The sequence below is a fragment of the Canis aureus genome, chromosome 1 (genome assembly GCF_053574225.1).
Source record: "Canis aureus isolate CA01 chromosome 1, VMU_Caureus_v.1.0, whole genome shotgun sequence".
Lineage (NCBI taxonomy): Eukaryota > Metazoa > Chordata > Mammalia > Carnivora > Canidae > Canis > Canis aureus.
The window spans coordinates 25992933-26009472 of NC_135611.1; the positions used below are offsets into that span (position 1 = coordinate 25992933).

The 16540-nt window shown below is 39.4% G+C and overlaps 1 protein-coding gene across 5 annotated transcripts in view; it reads right to left on the minus strand.

Moving 5' to 3' along the window:
- Positions 1-16540, minus strand: part of STX7 (syntaxin 7) — a 62457-nt gene that overhangs the window by 18171 nt on the left and 27746 nt on the right. For all 5 annotated transcript variants that reach the window (XM_077893376.1, XM_077893367.1, XM_077893357.1 and 2 more), the window contains 6 exons: positions 8677-8770; positions 7859-7996; positions 7008-7060; positions 6350-6446; positions 5228-5300; positions 2242-2324 (listed from right to left, as the gene is read on the minus strand). In XM_077893376.1, the coding sequence (XP_077749502.1) occupies positions 2242-2324; positions 5228-5300; positions 6350-6446; positions 7008-7060; positions 7859-7996; positions 8677-8770 (538 nt within the window). The remainder of the gene's footprint in view (positions 1-2241; positions 2325-5227; positions 5301-6349; positions 6447-7007; positions 7061-7858; positions 7997-8676; positions 8771-16540) is intronic.

The following is a 16540-nucleotide window of genomic DNA, read 5'->3' on the forward strand; positions in this document are numbered from 1 at the left end:
AAATAAAAAAACAAAAAGCTAAAAAATTATAAAGTAGCAATTTAAAATAGAGAGTTAAGAGTTTTGTTCTATTCTTCATTCCTGGTCCAGCTGCAGATTTCTGTATTTCTTTAACAGCCTGCATATCTCACAGCAACATGCAAAAATCCTTTTTATTAAAGATTTTATTTATTATATTGACAAAGAGAGAGAGAGAGAGAGAGTGCACAAAAGAGAGCACAGGGAATGGGACAGAGGGAGAAGCAAACTCCCCATGAGCAAGGAACCCGATTGCTCAATCCCAAGACCCTGGGACCATGATCTGAGCCCAAGGCAGAGGCTCAACCGATTGAGTCAGCCAGGTGCCCCCGAAATCCTTTTTCTTACAAAGTTGAAAAGTTTGTAAATTTTCTTTGTCAACTAGTAGTACCATAAAATTTATGGAAAGATAGGTTTCCAACTCTGAAATTCTCCTGAAAAACTATGATGCCTTTCAGTATACCATATATTCAGTAATTTTTTTTTCAATTGAATACTCTTCCTTATACGAAGCACAACTTCTCTAGAGTTTCAGTCATCTTGCCTACAGATTTTCCCCAGCTCCACCTGAGCATCACAGACACATGTGTGATATACCTGTAAGAACCATCACAGGCTTCCCCCTATGGGGTATCTGTGGCCCAGGGACCCTCCCTAGTGTGGTGTGGTGAGGTCCCAGGGTACTGCAACGAGAAAAGTACTAAGCAGCTTCCCTTCCACTCATGGTTCACCCAAACTATTTAGAAGTGCCATATTTTGCAGAGGCAAGAGTCTAATGTCAAGGCTTCCAAGAAGAACTACAGGGAAGCTGCTTTTTTCCTAGCACTTGTGCTGCATGGTTCTTTCCTCATCCTTTCAGGGCCTGTGGGATTCAGTATGGGGCAGCTCCAGATATGGAGGTTTGGCTTGGGAAGATGTATTTCTTTCCCCCAGGGTGGCTGTAGAGTTTTGCCCTTCCCTAAGGAAGGGGAAAAGTAAAACTTAGGAGATATATCTATATCCTTCCAAATACCAAAAGCAAAACAAAATTAACATGTAAACCTAGTTACTAATAAATCCTGTTAAACACTGTATTTGAGCAGTCAGGACTATTAGCATTTACGGATTTTTGTGTGTGTGTTTTTGACATTCATGAATGATACCTACAGTCTATGATATTAATTCTACTGAGCTGCATACCTGAATCACATGCACATAGAAGGTCAAGGTGAGTTAGAGCTACGCCATCACTGAATACAGTTGGCTGTAACTCAACAATCTCTATAAAGCTTCACTATTCCCTATGTAGCACTACGTACGCAGTGATTTGTCTAGTGTAAAATGGCACTGAAATGAAAGGGGACTTCTGAGGTTAGTGAGCAAAGTGAAAAGCAATTGGAAAACATCTAAGACTGTGACAATATCTTAGATATTTTATAAGGTGGCAACATGGTCTAAGAAAAATAATTATGAACGACAACATGAAGTGGAGTTTTAAAAAGGAAATCAAATGCTACGGTGGTATTTAGGGCTTCCCAAAGGGCCTGGCCTCATTTTATATTGTATGATATATTCATAGTTCACAGTCCTAATATTTGTGTAGTAGTGTCATGTCTTTTATATTGGTCACATATATGGACTCCTTAATTAATTAATTAATATAAGGTCACATATATTAATCTGATCCATCTAAGAAATCAGTTCATTCCTGGTGAAGGATCTGCTGAATGCTGATTATACCTAGTGATCAAGGACACTCCAAGAGAATATAATTTCCATAGGACTTGAAGAGAACTCTCTAGAGCAAAGATCGTTGCCTTTTCTGTGCAGAGTGTCACAGACAAAAAAGAAAGAAAAGGTGGAAAGAAACAGTGAGAGAAACAGAAGAAGGGTATCAAGGAGATTTCTGGGTTGGAAGGTTGGAAGGTCACAATGGCATCAGAGACCGCCAGCTGTCAGAAACGCCTGGAGGTGTCCATCTATGGCTCCTCTCAGGACTCTATAAACACTGAACTTCCCATCCCTGGGGGCCAGAATTCTGGTTTGACCCTGAGAATAAACAGGCCAACATCAGTTTCAAACTAACTGGCAGATTTCTGATCTGTCTTCCATGGGGCTTTTACAATTTAACATCTCCTGATCAGTCTCTCTCTCTCTCTCTCTCTCATACACACACACACACACACACACACACACAGAGTGGAAAGCCTAAATTACGAGAGAATTTACTGCAGTTAATATTACCTGATACTCTGCTGCCCTTGACAGCTGCTGGTTTGCTTGCTGAACATGCACGTCTGCACTTTCCACATTGGCTTCTATGCTGTCTTTAAAACAAAACACACACGCGCGTGCGCGCGCGCGCACACACACACACACACAGCTGTTAGATGCTCCAGTAAGAGAGGTGCATAAATCACAAGATTTCATTCAACATAACACCAAACATGTTCACTATTCAAATGTTACCATCAGTTTACCATAGGGGGAAATTTGAATGTTTTTTTTTAAATGGCACTTGGTCTTCCTTATGCTATTTGTCAAATGATCCAGACAACACACAAATATTTGGAAAGAAACTGGATCATCCTCGTTATAACACAATTCCAGTTCTACCTGGTAACTCCTGAAAAGTACTATTTTGTTTGTGGGCTCTGATGGCCAAAGCAACTCTAAACATCTAACAAGTGTTCCTGAGGAAACAGAGTACTGAAAACCATCATTTGCTCTGCGGTCATCACCAACCTACTTCTGTGCTAAAACCTAGTCCTCCCTGAGGGCTCATGCAGCCTCCTGAAGGGGCGCCAGCTTTCCTCTGGCCTAGACATAGAACCAGCGGCACCCTGCAGCCTGAGACCTCTGTGTCTCGCTTCTCCCTGCCAACTCTCACTTATTCTCTGTCGCAGACATTTACAGAACTCCGGTCTTGCCTTTATTCTTGGAGTATTTCTGCTCTGGATTCACTGATGGACCCTTCGATGCTTCTATTACCCAAAACTGGCAATTTCACAAGCCAACTGCTGACCTAATACCTTGCCTTTTCAAAGCCTCGACCATACTTTTTCAACGACTTTGCCTGTTTCCCTCTCCCAGCCACCCATCTCCAAGACCATATACCAGCCCTTGTCATTACACTATTGCAACCTCTCTATAAACTCATTCAAACCTCACTCCCTGAGTATCACCTGCTACCTACATAGCACACTCCTTCCAACACCCGACTTCACTGACCCTACTACTGTTTCACCATCTCTCAACACACTTCGTGCCCTTACGTTCCTCCTTACCCAGCTTAGGTCCCCTGGGCCACCAGTGAACCACACTTTCTTGCATTCACCCTCGGCTCCCTTGCCACCTACTTTAGCCAGACTTACGTGACGAAACTCCAACCTGCACCTTTGTAGCTGAATATGGGTACAAAAAAAAAAAAGACTGATGCTGATTTATTTCCCTTGTAATTTGTGACTGCCTAGCAAGCTAACTTCATTTCAACTTGTACCTCACACTTAACACATCTAAAAATTGTTGATTTCTATCCCTCTAAACCTGCTCTGGTTATAGACTGCTCCATCTCAGAAAATGGCAGCATCATCCTTTCTCTGGCCTTGCCAAAAACCTGAAGAACCGTCCTTGAATTAATTCTATCTCACACTCACATCCAGCTGGTCAGTAAATCTTTTTGCTTCTACATTTTATTCATTCATTTATTTATTTATATTTTTTATGGTTCTACATTTTAAAGCTATCCACAATTCTGCTTCTCGCTGCTTCGCTGCCTTCCATCCTGATTTGAAGCAACACACTGCTCACTCCGATTCCTGCCATCATCTTCTAAGTGCTCTCTTTGCTTCTGGTCTTGTCCCTTTATGGTCTGTTCTCAAAACGAGTAGCCAAAGGGAGTCCTTTAAACCTTGTGTCCGATAATAACATTCCTCTGCTCAAATCCTCCTGTGGCTTTCCATTTCCAACCATCAGTAGTAACACAAGTCCTCATGATGGCTCAGGGGCCCTCCACAATGCCAAAGTTTATGACCTCTGACCTCATCTCCATCTCCCTCATTTCACTCACCAAGAACACCAGACATACTTCTGCCTGAAAGGCCTTTGCACTTGCCCTTTGCTCTGCCTGGAAATTTTTCTTTCACTTGTTTCCTTAATGCCATGAAGTCTTCACTAAAATGTCACCTGTCGGTAAGGTCTTGCTTGACCACCCTAGGAAAGCAGAAACATTCCCCACTTTTAGCAGCCCCATCTCACTGCTTGCCTTATTTTCCCGATAACACTTCTCAGCATTTACTTACTTTTCTTTCCTTTTAAAAAATCGTCTCTCTCTTCCAATTAGATTGTAAGATTTATGAAGGCAGAGCCTTTAATTTCATTTACTTTCAGCTAAATCTCCAATGCCTAGACTTGTGCCTGGATATAGTAGGCACTCAATAAATACTTACTGGATGAACAAATTAATTGATTTTTGAAATTTTACCCTGTGATCTATTGTGGCTACAGAGAAGCTGTAAGAATGGGCAAATAACAGTTATAGTAAAGTACAGGTCCAAGTGTCTCAATGAACCAAATTCAGAACATTTATTAAATGTATCTTTAGACACATCCATTGAGATCTTCATATTTCGAAATGATAAAAATGGTCAGGACACTGATCAGCGCCAATGGTTATATCCTAACTGAAGAGCTATCACATTCAAAACTTAGGGGGAGTCTTAGTTGCTGACTTTTTAAAAAAAGAATTTATAAAAGAATGCTTAGCATCTAAGTAACACTACTAAATTAATCGACCAAAAAGATATTCGAATAAATGATTAGGCAAATGGATACCTATTCCCTTTAGTCTAAGAGACAAAATAGCATGCACAATCATAAACAGCACAGGTTTTCCAGGAAGTGCTTGTTGTGCTGAGAATCAGCAGGGGTTAAGATGGAAACCAGGGATCCAGCAAACAGGCGGCAGTGAGGATATGTGCTGCCTTCCACAGTCTTAGCACAGGAGGCTCTGATTAGATCTGGGGCTTCAGGAATAAATGAAGCCAGTTGATTCAATCAGTAGGAGCCAAAAATGAGATCTGTTTTAGATAATGACAAGGGTGATGCTTTGTCTGTTGTAGACACTGTGCTTTTCATTCCAGGGGACCCCCAAGAGACAGGCTACTCTTGCTTAAGAGGTTACCACAGGTAAACTGCGTAAGTAGCCTGTTCCCATCTCAGCAGGGCTTACCTATCACATCTCCTTGCTCATGAATCATCATTCCCAAATCTTTAAATATTTCATTAATATCCATAATATCAGCCTGAGAGAAAAAGGCACATGTTATTATAATCAGAATTCAGCTCCCAATCTACAAAAGAAGAAAATTAAAAAACAAAAACAAAAACAAAAACAAAACAAAACCCAAACCACCACTTAGACATAAGAGAAAATGACTCTAGGCTTAATACATCAATTTTGGAAATATCAAGAAACTATTAGACAAAAGGAAGCTTAAATAAGATGACCTTGAAAAACTGTAACCAGTTCTTTAAAAGTAAGTTTGTGACATTAAAAATACCAAGTGAGGCAGCATGGAAACCAGGAATCTTTGTAACAGAGAAGGACCCTGGGTCATTGAGTTTATGTTTACGTAGTCTGATAATTTTTTTTATTACTAGCAGTATTTCCTCATAAGAGTATAAAATACCATTGATATTACACATCAACTTGACAATATAAAAGTATAAAACATTAGGTCTAAGTCTAAACTCTCATGTTAATAAATTTGATTATGCAGTGGAATAGCAATGAACAAGTTATAAATTCACTTTTCTTTAATATATCATAACTATTACTTTGCCTGATTAAAGAGTAAAGTTTAAATATTCTATATTGGGGGGCAATTTACATATTCATCCTGTGCCTTAGTTTCCCAATCTATAAAATGGTGATGATGATGACAAGGTTAACTAACTACTTCATGGTTTTTATGAGAGCTGAACAAGATAGTGCAAAGAATTTATCAAATGTGGCTTGAAAACCCTCAAAAACTGTAGCCAACCTTCTAGGGAATAGGTAGGTTTCACAAGAACTAAGGCTTTCTCCATGCTAAGGACCTGAGGTGATCTCATAGGATAAAAAACAAAAGTTGGAGACGAGGGAGGTATGCTTTCATTTTAGCGCATATTCTAACGAGATTTGTTTAAAAAAAAGAAGAAAACTATTCTCATTTATGAGAAATGCCACCACAATGATATATTTAGTTTTCTTTGTCAGCCCCTCCCCTAGCACTGTCTAAGCATCTTGAGGACAGACACACTGAAGATGCCTGAGGACAGCGCAGCCACCCAGCTGCCACGGCAAACTTACTTCAAGTTGCCTAATGGAAGATTCTCTCTCATGAATAAGGCGGAGGTCATCTTCTGTAATTTCTTCCTCCTGCACCTGTACCTGAGGTTGAGCTTGGCTAACAGAACAAAACATCGGAAAAAAAAAAGAATGGTATTAAAATAATGGAAGTAATGGGATTTCTTTTCTTATTTAAGAAGCACAAAATAGTGTGTCTTTTCTTCAACGTCAGAGAACTGCTTCAATTTCTCATTTGTATTCTTAAGTTTTAAGATTATAACAGAAATATTAATCAAATTTTATTCATGTTTCATTTCATTGGTATTATTTTTTTAGAGTTATTAATTATTGGACTCTACATTTGGCAACCGGGTATTTCTTCTTGGTTGACCTAAATGTCACATGAGGAAATAAAAAAAATCTCCATCAAATAATAATTAAGTCAATAAAATTTACTTGTATAAACATTTACAAATTACTGCCGAATTGGAATATTTTATATATATATGCTTTATAAATGATTACTTTGAAAAAATTTTTCAAATTTATTGCTTTGTATTTATAACTTAGGATAGTCATGACATAATAAACTGAAAGCTTTCATTCTGTTCCAGGAACCATAAGGTAGAAAACACATTTGAAAAATCATCTTCTCATCTGTATGGTTTATATTTCTTACCTTTCCCAGGAAACGAGATTCCTTTCCTTTGAGCTGTCTTCAGGAAAACCACCCTGGATAATTCAGTAATAGAATGCATTGAGAAGTGGCAAAGAAAAAACACCATCATAACACTCACATTTTCTCTTATGATAATCTAAATGGGTTTATGTACACATGTGTATGTCTATGTACAGAAAGAGAAATGTTTTTGTTCTAACTTTTTAGGTCAAGTGCTTCAAATAACAATAAAATTATTTCCCTAAGCTGACAAGGAAGGAATTCATTAAATATTCTCAAGGGCCAAATAATCAATATTATATGATTAAAATGTAATATAGTCCAGGAAACTCTACATTAAGGAATAAGGAAACAACCGGCAATGGTTTTTGAAGAAATTTAAAATGAGATAAACTCAAAATTCCACTAAAAGTTATCCCTTTGTTTATTTTCTTCAGGCTTATATTCATTTTCAGTATTCATGCAATTGATTCACTCTGTTCCTTTCCATCATCTTCATATAACCCAGGAGTAAAGCATTTCCTACATTGGCCCAGATGCAAGGTGACAGCCCCTAGTACAAACCAAAGTGGGAATATCATTCAGGATCTGAGCCCTAGTCTTTTCTGACAAAATGTTCCCATATTTTTATATAGTAATCTGTAATCTTTGGCTCCCTGACATGGACAAAATAACTACAGCAATATATAACTGTCATCCTTCTTAAAACTGAGCAGAAAAACCTGAAAATAAATATTCAAATATTGACTTCCAAGACAGTCAGTCACAGATCCTTACGACTTAAGAAAACGCTGATGCAGGCCTTCAAGGGAACAGCACATGCACTTTATTACGCCCTGTTCAATACTCACAGATACTCTAGAGCTGGCTCTCACTCGAGCAACAAACTCTTTCTCTTTTTCAGCGGCTTGCCTCTGGACCTTTTGGAAGTTTGTCAGTGACGTTGTGAATTCAGCTACTAAGCGATCCTTCTGTATTTTCCTTTGACGCTAGAGGAAACGGAGAAACCTACTAGAATCAAGGTATAAGGTTCTATAGAATTCACCAAGGTTGTTTCGCCACGAGTTGGCTCTTTATTCTGAAGTTTCCACTCACTCTCCAATTTCCTACTGTTTACATCTAAGCAACATTTTGACAATATATTAAAGTACTATGTATATGTACTATCTTGAGGCAAAAGGTCCATAATGTTGGATTTCTCACCCAAAATTTTCATCTTAAAAACTGGGTCATGATTTTGAGGTTATTTTGAAGTAGTAGTTCTTTTGTTTTCTTTTTAGGAAAATAAAACCTTGTACTCTTACCTAACTATAACTTCCACTAAATGATAAGCAAGGAAATAAACATGCGCCCCTAGGAAACCTCACATCATGAATGTGTGCGTGTCACATGGAGTCAGTCCTGGAAGGCCAGGAAACAATTACTCAGGGGGCATTTTCTGAGCACTTGCTTAATTATGGGTCAGGGCAACTGCATGGAAATAATTTTTGCTTTATTGAACCACAGGATACTACCAGGGCAATTAAATATAGTTTTGTGTTCTGTGAACTAATCTCAAATACAATTTTCCCCCTTCATTTCCTTTCTAGCATAAAAGTTCAAAGACCCTATAATGCATGTAATTTCTTTCACATTCAATACATCAACAACATGTCTTAAGGCTTGATACCTGTTCACTGGGGGTGGTGGGCAGAGATCCAAACTCTTTAATGTACTTATCTGTTTCTTTGGCAAGTTGATTAGTATACTGCTGCTTCTGTTGCCTAAAGTAAAAAAAACACACATTATAGAACCAAAGAACAAAGAGATTTCTTTAAGTTACAACTCTGCCAGTTGAATCAATCCTTATAAATAGTTTGATAAAAATCACTATTTTATAGAGTGGCTCTAAATTTTATCTATGAAAACAAAAATTTCAGGGCACCTATCTGGCTGAGTCAGTAGAGCACATGACTCTAAATCTGAGGGTTGTGAGTTCAAGCCCCACATTGGGTGTGGAGCAAGTTTAAAAAAAAAAAAAATCCAGATTCTATTTTTTGATAAATACTGGTCAAATATTACATGGAAAGTTCTTTACTCACACAGGGCAACCAAGCTTTGAGAAATAAATCTCAGCAGCCATTTAGAAGGGAAGATGACTCGAATCAAAGCCAGACTATGGGATGTCTGATGTTTTAGATATGGAGGTGTTGGGTGGTGAGAGCCTTTTGTCTGCATCCCACTGTTGGGAGATCATTTTAATAAATGAAGAGGATTTGTCGCCAGACTTTGTCTTGTTCTCAGGAGTACATCTAGCCTCTCTTCTTTCTCTATCTGGACATTTATATCCTTATAGATTTTAAAAAAAAAAGGTGGGGGGAGAGGTAATCAATATACATTTACTATTGTTTTTATATTTACTATTTTTAAGTTTGCTTTGGAAAGAATAGCATTTCTCTGTAAACAGAAAGAACACAATAAGAAGTAAATCCTATCAGTATCTGTATCTATCTTTTTTAGCTAGCTTATAAAGTAAAAAGTCAGATTTTTAACTCAAGAACTTGACTCTAAAAAAAAAGCTTAATCTAATGTTATGCTTTACAAATTACAACATCAGTACTTTTCAGTATATTATCTCTCCTTTTAAACACTTATTTAGTTATACTTGGAATCCTTTAAAATAATGAGATACTGTATAGGAGTATTTTTAGATATAGATACCTGTATTTGACTGATAAGGAAGAATTACAACCTACTTCTATCTATTTTCCAAATCTTCTACCTTTATTATTCCTTTAAAATCTTTAGAAATTGTAATTTAGCTAAATTTCTGAAAAGAAGGCTTACTGATGTCTATCTATTCACAATCTCCACTACTAACCTTAGCAAAATATATCTATTAAGAATTACATGTTTCTATTCCATTTTAGTTTTTTTTTTTTAATTTATTAATTTATTTGAGAGAGACAGAGACTCTGTTCTGAGTGGGCAGCCTGATGCAAGGCTTGATCTCACAACCCTGAGATCATGACTGGAGTGGAAATCAAGAGTCAGACGCTCAACCAACTGAGCCACGCAGGTGCCCCTACATTCCATCTTAGTTTAACAAATGGTGGTTTGTTATTTAGACTTGGGGTATTTTTCCCACCCCAACATCTCTCCATGGCAGAAAAAGTCCATGTAAATTACACATCACTATAAATTCTTCAAACTGTACTTCATAAAAAACACGAATTCCCATCACCTATCTTTTAATTTAGTCCTTTTTGCGATTTTTCCTTCTATAGCTAACGTTTTTTGGAATATCATTTATGACATACATATTACTTGAAACATTGCTGTAACAGCACTTAATTAAGACTCAACTTCACAATGATGTTAGGCAAATCATTACGCTCCTGTGAGACATATTTTCCTTATGAGCAAAATGAAAACAGTTATTTGATCTATGTATTTTACCCCAGATGAGAAAGATTCAGATGAGAAAATGTATAAAAACACTTTAAATATGCAACACCACAAAGTATTATTGTTCTTCTAACAGCATATTAACTTACTGAAACATGTACCACATAACTTCACTAGACCTTTTTTTTTTTTCTTAACAGAGGCTAATGCTTTCTGAAATTCAAGGATTTAGGCATAAGTTTTTGGAGGGATAACAATTCATACTGAATATGTACTGAATTTAAACCAAATAAAAATCTAGTCACTGGAGAGGAGGGGCAAGATGGCAGAAGAGTAGGGTCCCCAAATCACCTGTCCCCACCAAATTACCTAGATAACCTTCAAATCATCCTGAAAATCTATGAATTCGGCCTGAGATTTAAAGAGAGAACAGCTGGAATGCTACAGTGAGAAGAGTTTGCGCTTCTATCAGGTAGGAAGACGGGGAAAAAGAAATAAAGAAACAAAAGGCCTCCAAGGGGTAGGGGCCCCGCGATGAGCCGGGCTGAGGCCGGGGCGAGTGTCCCCAGGACAGGAGAGCCCCGTCCCAGAGGAGCAGGAGCTGCACCGACCTTCCCGGGCGGAAAGGGGCTCGCAGGGAGTTGAGCAGGACCCCAGGAGGGCGGGGATGCCCTCGGGCTCCCGGGGACAGTAACAGACACCTGCGCCCCGGGAGAGTGCGCCGAGCTCCCTAAGGGCTGCAGCGCACGGCGGGACCCGGAGCAGCTCGGAGGGGCTCGGGCAGAGGAAGAGGCTCCGCGGAGGGGGCTGCGCGGCCGGAGCACAGGGCGCCGGGACACAGCCCAGGATCCCGCCTCCCCCGGGACAGGCAGAGGCCGGGAGGGCCCAGGACAGCGAGGACGCTCCTGCCCCAGCTGAGCAGATCAGCGGCCCCGCCCGGGAGCCTCCAGGCCCTGCAGACCGAGAGCTCCGGAGTTACTGCGGGGGCTGACTCCAGGGCTCCAGAGCTGGCCCCGCCACTGGGGTTGTTCCTCCTGGGGCCTCACGGGGTAACAACCCCCACTGAGCCCTGCACCAGGCAGGGGGAGAGCAGCTCCCCCAAGTGCTAACACCTGAAAATCAGCACAACAGGCCCCTCCCCCAAAAGACCAGCTAGACGGACCAGTTCCAGGGGGAGTCAAGGGACTTAAAGTATCAGAATCAGAAGATACTTCCTCGGTTTTGTTGTTGTTGTTGTTGTTGTTGTTGTTTTTGCTTTTTGATTTGTTTGCTTCCCCCACCCCTTTTTTCCCATTCTTTCTTTCTCTTTTTCTTCTTTTTTTTCTTCCTTTTTTCTTTTTTCTTTTTCTCTTTTCTTTCCTTCTTTCTCTCCTCTCTTTATCTCCTTTTCCCAATACAACTTGATTTTGGCCACTCTACACTGAGCAAAATGACTAGAAGGAAAACTTCACCTCAAAAGAAAGAATCAGAAACAGTCCTCTCTCCCACAGAGTTACAAAATCTGGATTACAATTCAATGTCAGAAAGCCAATTCAGAAGCACTATCATACAGCTACTGGTGGCTCTAGAAAAAACCATGAAGGACTCAAGAGACTTCATGACTGCAGAATTTAGATCCAATCAGGCAGAAATTAAAAATCAATTGAATGAGATGCAATCCAAACTAGAAGTCCTAACGACAAGGGTTAACGAGGTGGAAGAACGAATGAGTGACATAGAAGACAAGTTGATGGCAAAGAGGGAAACTGAGGAAAAAAGACACAAACAATTAAAAGACCATGAAGATAGATTAAAGGAAATAAATGACAGCCTGAGGAAGAAAAACCTATGTTTAACTGGGGTTCCTGAAGGCACCGAAAGGGCCAGAGGGCCAGAATATGTATTTGAACAAATCCTAGCTGAAAACTTTCCTAATCTGGGAAGGGAAACAGGCATTCAGATCCAGGAAATAGAGAGATCCCCCCCTAAAATCAATAAAAACTGTTCAACACCTCGACATTTAATAGTGAAGCTTGCAAATTCCAAAGATAAAGAGAAGATCCTTAAAGCAGCAAGAGACAAGAAATCCTTGACTTTTATGGGGAAGAGTATTAGGGCAACAGCAGACCTATCCACAGAGACCTGGCAGGCCAGATATTCAGGGTCTGGCAGGATATATTCAGGGTCCTAAATGAGAAGAACATGCAACCAAGAAACTTTATCCAGCAAGGCTCTCATTCAAAATGGAAGGAGAGATAAAGAGCTTCCAAGACAGGCAGGAACTGAAAGAATATGTGACCTCCAAACCAGCTCTGCAAGAAATTTTAAGGGGGACTCTTAAAATTCCCCTTTAAGAAGTTCAGTGGAACAATCCACAAAAACAAGGACTGAATAGATACCATGATGACACTAAACTCGTATCTTTCAATAGTAACTCTGAACGTGAATGGGCTTAATGACCCCATGAGGGGTTCCAGACTGGATAAAAAAGCAGGACCCATCTATTTGCTGTCTACAACAGACTCATTTTAGACAGAAGGACACCTACAGCCTGAAAATAAAAGGTTGTAGAACCATTTACCATTTGAATGGTCCTCAAAAGAAAGCAGGGGTAGCCATCCTTATATCAGATAAACTAAAATTTACCCCGAAGACTGTAGTGAGAGATGAAGAGGGACACTATATCATACTTAAAGGATCTATCCAACAAGTGGACTTAACAATTCTCAATATATATGCCCCGAATGTGGGAGCTGCCAAATATATCAATTAATAACCAAAGTGAAGAAATACTTAGATAATAATACACTTATACTTGGTGACTTCAATCTAGCTCTTTCTACCCTCGATAGGTCTTCTAAGCACAGAATCTCCAAAGAAACGAGAACTTTAAATGATACACTGGACCAGGTGGATTTCACAGATCTCTACAGAACTTTACATCCAAACTCAACTGAATACACATTCTTCTCAAATGCACACGGAACTTTCTCCAGAATAGACCACATACTGGGTCACAAATCGGGTCTGAATCGATACCAAAAGATTGGGATCGTCCCCTGCATATTCTCAGACCATAATGCCTTGATATTAGAACTACATCACAACAAGAAGTTTGGAAGGACCTCAAACACGTGGAGGTTAAGGACCATCCTGCTAAAAGATGAAAGGGTCAACCAGGAAATTAAGAAAGAAGTAAAAAGATTCATGGAAACTAATGAGAATGAAGATACAACCATTCAAAATCTTTGGGATGCAGCAAAAGCAGTCCTAAGGGGGAAATACATCGCAATACAAGCATCCATTCAAAAACTGGAAAGAACTCAAATACAAAAGCTAACCTTACACATAAAGGAGCTAGAAAAAAAACAGCAAATAGACCCTACACCCAGCAGAAGAAGAGAGTTAATAAGGATTCGAGCAGAACTCAACAAAATCGAGACCAGAAGAACTGTGGAACAGATCAACAAAACCAGGAGTTGGTTCTTTGAAAGAATTAATAAGATAGATAAACCATTAGCCAGACTTATTTAAAGGAAGAGAGAGAAGACTCAAATTAATAAAATCATGAAGGAGAAAGGAGAGATAACTACCAACACCAAGGAAATACAAATGATTTTAAAAACATATTATGAACAGCTATACGCCAATAAATTAGGCAATCTAGAAGAAATGGACGCATTTCTGGAAAGCCACAAACTACCAAAACTGGAACAGGAAGAAATAGAAAACCTGAACAGGCCAATAACCAGGGAGGAAATTGAAGCAGTCATCACAAACCTCCCAAGACACAAAGACCCCACCAAAAAGGAGAATTACAGACCAATATCCCTGATGAACATGGATGCATAAATTCTCAACAAGGTACTAGCCAATAAGATCCAACAGTACATTAAGAAAATTATTCACCATGACCAAGTAGGATTTATCCCCGGGACACAAGGCTGGTTCAACACTCGTAAAACAATCAATGTGATTCATCATATCAGCAAGAGAAAAACCAAGAACCATATGATCCTCTCATTAGATGCAGAGAAAGCATTTGACAAAATACAGCATCCATTCCTGATCAAAACTCTTCAGAGTGTAGGGACAGAGGGAACATTCCTCAACATCTTAAAAGTCATCTACGAAAAGCCCACAGCAAATATCATTCTCAATGGAGAAGCACTGGGAGCCTTTCCCCTAAGATCAGGAACAAGACAGGGATGTCCACTCTCACCACTGCTATTCAACATAGTACTGGAAGTCCTAGCCTCAGCAATCAGACAACAAAAAGAAATAAAAAGCATTCAAATTAGAAAAGAAGTCAAACTCTCCCCCTTCGCTGATGACATGATACTCTACATAGAAAACCCAAAAGCCTCCACCCCAAGATTGCTAGAACTCATACAGCAATTTGGCAGCGTGGCAGGATACAAAATTAATGCCCAGAAATCAGTGGCATTTCTATACACTAACAATGAGACTGAAGAAAGAGAAATTAAAGAGTCAATCCCATTTACAATTGCACCCAAAAGCATAAGATACCTAGGAATAAACCTAACCAAAGAGGTAAAGGATCTATACCCTAAAAACTATAGAACACTTCTGGGAGACATTGAGGAAGACACAAAGAGATGGAAAAATATTCCATGCTCATGGATTGGCAGAATTAATATTGTGAAAATGTCAATGTTACCCACGACAATTTACACGTTTAATGCAATCCCTATCAAAATGCCATGGACCTTCTTCAGAGACTTAGAACAAATTATTTTAAGAATTGTGTGGAATCAGAAAAGACCCTGAATAACCAGGGGAATTTTAAAAAGAAAACCATATCTGGGGGCATCACAATGCCAGATTTCAGGTTGTACTACAAAGCTGTGGTCATCAAGACAGTGTGGTACTGGCACAAAAACAGACACATAGATCAATGGAACAGAATAGAGAACCCAGAAGTGGACCCTGAACTTTATGGTCAACTAATATTCGACAAAGGAGGAAAGACTATCCATTGGAAGAAAGACAGTCTCTTCAATAAATGGTGCTGGGAAAATTGGACATCCACATGCAGAAGAATGAAACTAGACCACTCTCTTTCACCATACACAAAGATAAACTCAAAATGGATGAAAGATCTAAATGTGAGACAAGATTCCATCAAAATCCTAGAGGAGAACACAGGCAACACCCTTTTTGAACTCAGCCACAGTAACTTCTTGCAAGATACATCCTCGAAGGCAAAAGAAACAAAAGCAAAAATGAACTATTGGGACTTCATCAAGATAAGAAGCTTTTGCACAGCAAAGGATACAGTCAACAAAACTAAGACAACCTACAGAATGGGAGAAGATATTTGCAAATGACGTATCAGATAAAGGGCTAGTTTCCAAGTTCTATAAAGAACTTATTAAACTCAACAAACAATCCAATCACGAAATGGGCAAAAGACATGAACAGAAATCTCAGAGGAAGACATAGACACGGCCAACATGCACATGAGAAAATGCTCTGCATCACTTGCCATCAGGGAAATACAAATCAAAACCACAATGAGATACCACCTCACACCAGTGAGAATGGGGGAAATTAACAAGGCAGGAAACCACAAATGTTGGAGAGGATGTGGAGAAAGGGAACCCTCTTACACTGTTGGTGGGAATGTGAAATGGTGCAGCCACTCTGGAATACTGTGTGGAGGTTCCTCAAAGAGTTAAAAATAGACCTGCCCTATGACCCAGCAATTGCACTGTTGGGGATTTACCCCAAAGATACAGATGCAATGAGACGCCAGGACACCTGCACCCCGATGTTTATAGCAGCAATGTCCACAATAGCCAAACTGTGGAAGGAGCCTCGGTGTCCATCGAAAGATGAATGGGAAAAAAAAAAAAAAAAAGAAAGATGAATGGATAAAGAAGATGTGGTTTATGTATACAATGGAATATTACTCAGCCATTAGAAATGACAAATACCCTCCATTTGCTTCGACGTGGATGGAACTGGAGGGTATTATGCTGAGTGAAATAAGTCAATCGCAGACGGACAAACATTATAAGGGAGTAGAGGGGAAGAGAGAAGAAATGGGTAGGAAATATCAGAAAGGGAGACAGAACATGGAAGACTCCTAACTCTGGGAAACGAACTAGGGGTGGTGGAAGGGGAGGGGGGGTGGTGGGGGT